Source organism: Cystoisospora suis (genome assembly GCF_002600585.1).
Source record: "Cystoisospora suis strain Wien I chromosome Unknown contig_4572, whole genome shotgun sequence".
NCBI lineage: Eukaryota > Apicomplexa > Conoidasida > Eucoccidiorida > Sarcocystidae > Cystoisospora > Cystoisospora suis.
The window spans coordinates 40449-50167 of NW_027157364.1; the positions used below are offsets into that span (position 1 = coordinate 40449).

Here is a 9719-nt window from a genome sequence, read left to right on the forward strand (position 1 = left end):
TACACCTGACAATGACCGAGTGTCCATACACCTGACGATGACCGAGTGTACAAGCACGTGGCGATGACTGAGTGTACATACACCCGGCGACCGTCGACCCGACGGTCGAGTGTACGAACTCCTGGAGCACCCGATCGAAGAATAGTTACATATACATCCGCCTTCACAAAGCCGCATCACGACCCCTGTAAAAAGGCAGCATTTCTTTTTCTCTTTCCCTCTTCTCTTTCTTTCTCCCTTCTTGTTTTGTCTCTGAAGTCAGCTCACCATCACTAGGGCTTGAATGAACACCGTTTCTTTTAGCATCGCCCCGACATTCTCGACATCTTCAAGTCTGGCATGCTCCACGAGATCTATCAAACGCTCTCGTCTACTTCCTCCATTCCTACTCCAGTACCGTTGTCTTCTTTCTCTCAGCAAGACATCCGTAGCTAGTTCAATGAGACAGTTGGGTATATTTGAATGTGGATCTCTTCTTCTCTGACGTAATTCTCCTAATCGCTCGGCTTTTATTTGGTCAAAGGCACTCAAATCAAGATATCTATTGCACCTTGCTGCTACTTTCCCTCTATCTTCCCCACCTAACTCTTTCGCTTTCTTCTTATTTCGTCTCTGTGCGGACTCTTCAGGGGTGCATGCAAAGGATGTCGGTAGAGGTGGATGGTCTTCTGAAGATGCGAAGAGTGCTATGAATTCTTCTTCTGTAAGAATTTCATCTGTTTCTGAAGAAGCCGACGTAATATCCCCAGGGTCTCTCTCTAACGATGATGGCTCTGCCTGCCTCATCTTTCGCGGAGAAGAAAAAGGAGCTGAGGTTTCTACAAAGATGTCTGAGAACGACGATGAGGAAGGGATATTCTCTGGAGCATTGGGCGACCCCGCCACTAGACCACGGATAAGAACATCCAAGACGAGAGGGAGCATTGACGACAATCCATCGATGTGAATCTTGCAAATAAGAAAAGAGAAAGGAGGAGAGAGAAGGAGATAGAAAAAGAAACTCGATTGCATGAATATGGACGTATCCGCGAAGATGCATACACGAACTATAAGCACGTATGTCTACGTATGAATGCACCGGTATGTCTGCGAAGCAGAGACAGTAAAATGAAGAGAATGAAAGTAAAGATAGACAGCGAATTAGCTGAAGGTCTCTGCTCCTCACTCTACACTCCTCTTACCCCGACTTTCCTCCCTACAAGAGACCACATACTCATACATACATTCCTTTATACATACCTATACTTGAGATGTACAGAGACATGTACACACAGATACATGCAAGATCAACAGACATAATATATGTATAGAGATAGGCAGATATAATAGATAATACAGATACAACGCGGAACAAGTATGGGTTTGGGGTTCCGACTGTATTCTTGGCTCGAAAAGCATACCTCTATATCTATATCAACACCTGTAGTAAGTAACTACAATCTGAGTCGCCCCTGCTTCTATCCCTTATACATCGAACTACCACATGCATGCATACAAATAGATATAAATGATTTATCTATGTGCATGTATACATGTAGATGTATATGAAGACATCCCCCGTGTTCAGTAGATGAACACGGGGGATGTCTTCAGCGGCGACCGAATGAGATGTTTCCTTACCTCTACACGGGGAGCATAGGGGTCGGCAGATATGGAAAAAGAGACCTCCGTCATAGAAGAATAGACAACTATCTAGAGCAAGCACACATCGCAGCATACAGATAGATAGAAAGAGAGTTGTGAAGAGACCGAGAGAGAATATATCTATGTAAGCATACACCGCCCTCTCAAGGTCTCACTAGATCATACCCCTTCTTCTCACCCCAAATCTACCCACCTAAAGGAAATCTCTCGCTCCCTGTCTAGTCTCTCATCCCTTACTGGAGATCTCTCTCTTCCTCGCTGCTCCTGTCTGTATATTGAACACCTTACCAACAACATCTGCAAGAAACAAGAGGGTTACGATCCTTCATGAAAGTATACATATCCATATCTATGTTTCTCCATATACACGCATCTCTCTTATATACATAGATATACTCGTGCATGTATGTCAATATCTGTGGTAGCCACTGGGATAGATATGTGCGCAAGTGTATAGACGAGAGATAGGTTAGGGGGGGCAAAGGTACCCTGCTTCTTGTTCTTCTCATAGGAAGGCCACGGCTACCTAGGGGCTCGTCACTCTCCATGTTCTTCTCTCTGGCTTCGACGCAACACAGAGACCTATCTGTCTATCTATTTATCTGCTTTGTGTCTTCCTCCGCCTCCCTCCGGGAGAAAGAGAGAGAGAAGCAAGATACCTCATGAATCATTTCTTGGACTGTGGAGACGTAAAGATTCATAAGCCCACAGATCTTCTCTCTATACTCAGCTGCAGACAACAACGGCTCTTCTTCTTCTGTCACTTCGTAGGTCCCCCTGCTATTCTTTTCTTTTTTCTCTCCTTCTTGTTCATCGTCTTCTTCTTCCTCCTCTTCTTCATCTCTCTGTTTTCGCCTTTCTTCTTCTTCTTCTTCTTCTCTAGAGGAGACACCACCCGTAGAAAATGCTCTACCTTTCTGATCTGCAATAGAGACCTGTGCCATCATCTCAGAGGAAAATTTCTTCTCGGTGTTAGGCTCTTTCATTCTCTCTCTTCCTTCCGTCGATAATTTCTCTCCTTCTCCTCCTCGTCCTTTCACATTCGCTTCTCCTTTTCTCTCTTGTTCTTCCTCTGCAATTTCTTTCTCTCCTTCTTTTCTGTCATCCTTCTCTTCATTCTTTTTCTTCTTCTTCTCCTCATTATCATCGTTCTCGGTGTGTTTCTTATTCCTGCTATCTTTCCCCAAATCAGAAGAGGAAGAAGAGCTCGAAGTTGCCCCTTTCTTTTGTCCCGCCTTCTCTTTCTTGTTGCTTTTCTTCCTCTTTTTCACGCTCTTTTTCTTCAGCATGTCTTTCTCATATCTCAAAATATCTCTAGGTGACGGGATAGAATAGTTAAGAAGAAGAGAGATCGATGCTCTAGGAGGCGAGTCTTCTTCATTACGATGCGGTAGATGGAAGAGCTCGCAATGCTCGTAACACCTTGACGCCGGATTCGAAAACTCTACATACTTTGGGATCTCTCGCAGTGAAAAGAACAGATCTTTTTCTTCCTTTTCTTCTTCTTTCTCTTCTTCTCTTTCCCCGTCTTCTTCCTCCTCCTTGCCTTTCTCTCTCTCCTCAGACGAAGTCTGACGAGAGGTAAGATGAGGCTGATGAGAAGAAAAAGAAAGAGATACGGGGGTCTTTCTTCTACCCTTATCTCTGTCCTTCTCTACAAGAAAAGAAGAAGGTGTTCTGTGAGAGATCTCCTCCTCCTTCTCTTTCTCCTCTTTCTTTCTTCTTTGGACGCTACCTTCACTTCTTCTTCTTTTTCCGTATTCATTGTAGTCCCTCGGTAGATGGACTTTCTGCTGTCCACCCCCACCGATCCTCTCAAGCTCTGAAGAAGACGGAAAGCTCATGGGGTCTCTAGACTCTTCAGCAGAAGATGTCGAAGAGAAAGATGACGAAGAAGAAGAAGACGGGAGAAAGTAGAAGACAGGCGGGAGTGAGAAACCGGCATGCTGTGAAAGAAGAAGAGACTTTTCAGGTGACAGAGAATGAATTCGCTTCCACGTTGTTTCTTGGATCGGATCTAAGGGGTTCAAAGCAAAGGCTAGACCGAAGAAAGACGAGCTGTATGTACACAACGGCAAGACTACTGGAGATGTTATCTGAGACAAAACAAGCAGCAGAAGAGACGTCATCGAAGAAACGCTTATCCCTCATATCCTCGATCTCTTCTCATCTACTCTCTAATACAAACGTGTCACCACAAAGATAGGAGCACTTGCAAAAGAACAAGCGCCACATGAATAGATAGACAGATATAGACACGTAGTCCGTCACGCAGACATGTCTACACGGAAGAGAAAAAGAAGTGCACTGACCACGTGTATACCTACCTATATTTCTATCTATGTGTATCTATCTATCTCTATATATTGATGCAGATACACCTATGTACGTATATAAAGAAAGAGAGACACATATCTATAATGTTGTGTGTATGAGGCCCACATACATGTGAACATAGCGAAGAAGGAATGAGAAGGTCTGATGACGATAGCTTCATTCCTTCCGTCTATAAGGTTGCGTGTGCTGATCCAAGGCAAGACTCATTCTATCATTAATGCATGCATGTATGTATGTATCTATTCACCTTAGCGCATATCCTGATGGTCTACGATTCAGGACTGTGTATCTACATATACCTCTCTATACATGAATGGATATGTACATACCTCTACATACTATGTACGTCTATGTATCTATCTGTCGATACAAGTATACCGTTGTCGAACCAAAGTATCAGAGGCGCATGATACCCACCATACACAGGCACACCGCGAATGTCTGAGTCCATATATCTACTCCTACATGTATATATTTATATAGAAAGACATAGATTGAGACGGAGTATGAAGAGAAGAAGACCAAGCTAAGTGAGTGAAGATGAAGACGAACTACCCAAGTGTTTGGGCTTGCAAGTGAAGAGAATCCATCGCTGGCTCGAGATAGAGTGAGAAGAGGAGATAAGAAAAGAGATCTATTTCCCCCAGAAGAAGAGAAAAAGGAGGGGTGTGTTATACCATAAGAATGAGGTTATCAGGTGAGATATGATCGAGATAAGCATTGAGCGCTGAAGACGTCGTTTCATCGAGGACCCATTGGTCACTGAAGATGCCTTGTGGATGATTTAGTTCTTGGAGATCTGCTGCAAGAAAAGCCACTTCTTCTTGAGGAGACATCCGTATACCCATCCTTCCCGGTGTCGATGAGAGAGACACCGTCTCTCTTCCTAAGACGGCTAGACCTCCTACTCCTCCTCCGCCCCCCCCGGCTGAGAGTCCGGGGCTAGGGCTTGAATCTCCTGCTTTCATAGGACTCGCATTTGTCGATTTGGATTGAGAAGAAGAAGATGAAGAAGAGAAAGAAGAAGATGAAGAAGAAAAGAGAGAAGGAACAAAGCCTGCTATGGACGGAATCCCTGGACGTGAAGGTAAAGGAGGGAGATGCGCGTCAAAAGCAATGCGATACAAACGCTGTCGATGATCTAGAAAAGCCTCATCTAAGCGAGTGTATCGAAGGAATCTACAAAGAAAGAACATACCAGAAAAAGGCACAGAAAAGAGAGATATCGTATCATAACGGACCACCATACTACCCCAACTCGATACATGGCGAGATAGATACCTATTTCTATTCAGACATATGTATTATACGGAAAGATACAGATAGATCTATGCTTGTCGCCAAGGAGACCATCTGCCCAGGTAATACGCGCGCGGGCTGAGTCTATCACATGCGATACAAGAGCTATATAGAGGGATGTTGTCACCTATGAAGGAGGAGGGCGCACTCCTGTACGGCCTGCCGTATAGCTCTAGAGCACTTGGACTAGGACCAGAGGCGAGGCAGGAAAGCGCAAGTTCTTGAGTGTTAAAAGATCCATAAAACTACGAAGGCATATATAGTAGTCGCGACATGTTAAATCCATCTGATCATCGTCATTCGACAACTATAGATAGACATACAAGGTGAGGACAATATACAAACCTGCCTCCTCTATCTTTTCTATCACCGTGTATATGTGTATATATGCTGAAATGCTGCTATATGATGCCCAGTAACAGGCGCTCTCTATCAATAGATACCCGTTATATGCATACATACACATATGTATCTATATATTATCTATACATATCGCTATATATATGCATACGCATTTCTATAGCGATATGTATAGATACATATAAATACATAGAGCGAGATGTATCTCTACACAGAGAGAGAAAGCTTGGGTAAACAATGGGGCATGTATGTAGACCACCCGCCGCTTCTATTGTGTGATGTATTGATCTGGGAATCTATCTATACCTAAGATAAGAGAAGAGAGATGAGCCAATGAGTGTGATAGCCGTATGATTAACGTTGAAGGGCTGAAGTTCTAACGTTAAGCGGAGAAGAGAATAGCAATGATTTTCTTCAGCCTCAACGTCGATACTAGTCGCTAGCCCCTGTTCACGGAGTATCGATAAAAACGACCCTTCTCCCTCTGATCCCAACACGTCCACCACGAATCTGCGAAAAGAAAGACAGAGACAATAGAGACGACAGCTCACACACCAGGGGATCATACCATACCATTCAGTCTATCTATCTACCTTTCTTCAGTCTACCTCTCTCTCTATCTTTAGTCATTCTGTCTATCTGGGTATGCATGCTATGGTATAGATAGCATAAAGACGGAAAGCTTGAAGGTGTGGACAGGTAGGAAGAAGATGAAGTCTTCATGCATGTAGGGGTGGTAGTACTAGGTGTAGTAGTAGTAGTAGGAGCACCAGTCCTAAGGTAGAGATCTAAACCTTCCACAGGTTCCGGTAAGCTACGAAGTCTCTTTCTTCTATTTGATCTATCTTTCTACGTAGCCCTTCAAATCTAGGTAGGTAGACACAGTCTAAAGATCGAGAGATAGATCACACACACATCCACAGATACAGACAGACCGATAAGTAGATAGATAGGACATCCCAAGACAGTGAAAAGAGAGTCCTTAATTGTCTTTAAGCTACCTATCTATTTGTCTACACTTCTCTCTCTTTTTTCTTAACATTTCTTCACTTCCCCTCCTTCACTATCTGTCTCATTATCAACCTAGCTCTCTTTCCTTCTCTTCCCTTTCGTTGCTTTCTTTCTTTCTTTCTCCAGCTTGTTTTCTTCTTTCTCTTATCTTACTTGGCGTCATGAAGGCTCCATTGTGAATGAGGTTTTTCAAATAGAAAGAAGAAGTCGACTGAGTGCTCCTCACTCGACACAGGTTCAAGTAACACCTCTCTCTTCAAATCGCATGCACGTGCGATAGGAACATCTCGGCTATTTACGAACTTCTTCTCCTTCTCTTTTTTCTTATCCTCCTCCTTCTCCTCCTTGTTCTTTCTCTTCTTCCTTTCTGGTTCTTCTTCTTCTTCGTCTCCCCCCTCTTCTTTCATTCTTCTCTTTTCTTCTGCTTTTGTCAGTTCATCCTCTCTCCTCACCCCCGCGAGAGATGAAGGTGATAAAGTCACGAAACCTCCTTGCATGAGCTCGCAAGAAGCAGATTTACGTCCAGTTCGATCATCGTCTATCTTGGTCTCCTCTCGATCACCTTTCAGTTTACACGTACTCTCATGAGTGAAGAACGCACCTTCGTTCTCTTTCTCTTCAGAAAGATCTTCTAAAGCTACCGTGGAATCTTCTTTCTTCTTCTTCTCCTCTGTCTTCTCCTTCTTAGAGACATCATTCATTCTCTCAGATCTACCTACCAAAGGACAAGCTACATGAGGTATAGGTCTTGGCTGGAACAGGTTTCTTAGTGAATCTTCATTCTCTTCTTCATCTTCTTCTTCGCCTCTTTTTCTCTTGTTGTCTTCTCCTTCCTTCTTCTCTCTCTCTCTCACTTCGCCTTCTTCTTTTTCATCATCTCTCGAATCGACTTCTCGTCTCTCTTTCTCAATACCATCATCTTCTTCACTCACCACCTCGCTGCCTTTTCTCTTCTTCTTTTGCCTGTTCTCCTCGCCCCCCCCCATCCTTCTTCTTTCTCCTCCTCCTCCTCGTGCAGAAGAAGAAGGAGAGACACGTTGTCCTTTCTGTGACTTGGAGATCAACTCGAGATTCTCTTTCTCATCTAGCTCAGCTTCTTCTGGAGAGTTGAAGTAGGGTGTATTCTTATATCCACCGCATTGGAACGGTTCATCTAAAGCCCGATTTCTCTTCATCTTATGAAAGAGTTCATAGACCTTCTTCACTAGCCTTTCAAGTGTATGGACATCTCCTGGAGCCGAGATCACAAGCGTCCAAGCATTAGGAGAATAGAAATGCCTATACCACTTCTTCACAAGAGAGGTGATACTCTCATTCAGAATCCACACGCTCATCTGCTGCTGAGGGAATGGCAGTTTCACAGGTTCAAACATCTTTCTTCTTCTTCTCCTTTTCTTTCTTCTTTTTCTTCTCTTCTTTCTTCTTCTTTCTTTCTCTTGGCTTGTCTCTCCTTCTTCTTCTTCTTCTTCTGCTTCGTCCCCTTCATCCTCTTCATCTTCTGCTAAGGTAAACAGATCAGAAGTTTTGATGTAAGAAGAAGGTGGAGAAGAGGAAGAGGCGACTGAAGAGGAATGACGGACCGACGTCATAGGCGAATCTTGATCAAGAGGAAAAAACAACGATGAAGAAGAAGTCGAAGAAGAAGAAAAAGAAGACTCCTCTTCTTCGCTCTTCTCCTCCTCCTCCTCGTATTCTTCTTCTTCTTCCTCCTCCTCGCTTTCTTCATCTTCCCCGTCACTGGTGACGGAGATCCGCATCGTGACGCCGTTGCTAGGAGGACGGTTAGGATACGTATCAGTAGATACACGAGGTCGAGTCACCGAAGAAGAAGAAGACGAAGGACGGCTACCACTACTACTGTGTTTGTTCTGAAGAGCTTGACGAGGTGAGGAATGAGAATCTGGAGAGGATTTTCCGTCAGATTGGTCTTCCTGGAATGCTTCTTGTCTTCCTTGTTCTTCTCTTTCTTTCGCAGGAGAGGAAGCCTCCTGTCTCTGAGCGGCTTTTTGTCTTCTCTGTGACTGCTGGTGATGCAGAAGAAGGAAGAAAAGATCGGTTGAACCCACGTGAAATCTCGACGCCCGATGAGCTGGATTCAACTATAGGATACAAAGACAGTCACTCAAAAAAGTCGGTCAGGTGTACACACGCCACACATGTAGGGAAAGAAGAAGCTAGATAAAGAGAAAGAAAGAGCTAGACTCATCAGTGGCTAGCTACATGGATAGATAAGGGAAGAGACAGGAAAGAAAAAACATCTCCTAAGAGAAGGGACTAGCTATCGCTCTTCTCTATTCTTTCTCTTTGACGGATCTTGTCGACAGAAAGAGACTTATCTATCTTTAGATTTGACGAGAGGAAAGAAGGGAGTACAAAGAACAAGAAGAAAAAGAAGAACGACGGAAAGAAGTCAAAGCCATTACTCCAAAGTAGGCAGTGACGAACTAGATGAAACATACACACGTATATAGACATAGGTACATACATAGGACTGAACGTGGAGTCGACTGATGGGGTGTATATACACCCGATACATCCACCGGCCATCAATCAACCAGCCATTCTTCTCTCTGTATGTACCTACGGCTCTCAGCATCAGTCTTAAGAAAAGATATATCTAATCTAGGTTGAATCTATCTCTGTCTTTTCAGAGACAAGAGGAGACAGACAAACGACATCTTCTGTGAAGTGTCAAGCACTTGGGATCATTCTCTTTCTTCTTCTCTTTCACAGCAAGATGCTCGTAGCTCTCAAAAGAAGCCAGAGAAGAAGAAGAAGAAAACGAAGAATGAAGAGAGAGAGAAAAGGATAGCAAGAGAAAGAAAGAGAAGAGATACATTACCAGCGCAAGAGAAGCAAGAGGGAGAAAGATATGGAGAATGAAGTCAAATATCTACTCAGACGTAGCGCTCTCAAAAAAGATGACAAGAGAAACGCCCCCCCCCTCGAAAAGATACAACGACAAAGAGAGAGAGAGAGAGAGAGAGAGAGAGAGAAGGAGAGAGAGAGAGAGAGAAAGAGAGAGAGAGAGAGAAAGAGAGAGAAGGAGAGAGAGAGAAGGAGAGAGA

At 43.8% G+C, this 9719-nt stretch overlaps 1 protein-coding gene across 1 annotated transcript in view; it reads right to left on the reverse strand.

The window, feature by feature from the left end:
- The window catches only part of CSUI_008238 (uncharacterized protein), a gene marked incomplete at its 5' end in the record, with an annotated part of 18945 nt that extends 10195 nt beyond the window's left edge, over nt 1-8750 (reverse strand). Inside the window, 6 exons of the mRNA XM_068068372.1 lie at nt 268-948; nt 1621-1692; nt 2304-3740; nt 4659-5160; nt 5947-6150; nt 6805-8750. Of these exons, the coding sequence (XP_067919656.1) occupies nt 268-948; nt 1621-1692; nt 2304-3740; nt 4659-5160; nt 5947-6150; nt 6805-8750 (4842 nt within the window). The remainder of the gene's footprint in view (nt 1-267; nt 949-1620; nt 1693-2303; nt 3741-4658; nt 5161-5946; nt 6151-6804) is intronic.
- Nucleotides 8751-9719: the final 969 nt, after the last annotated feature.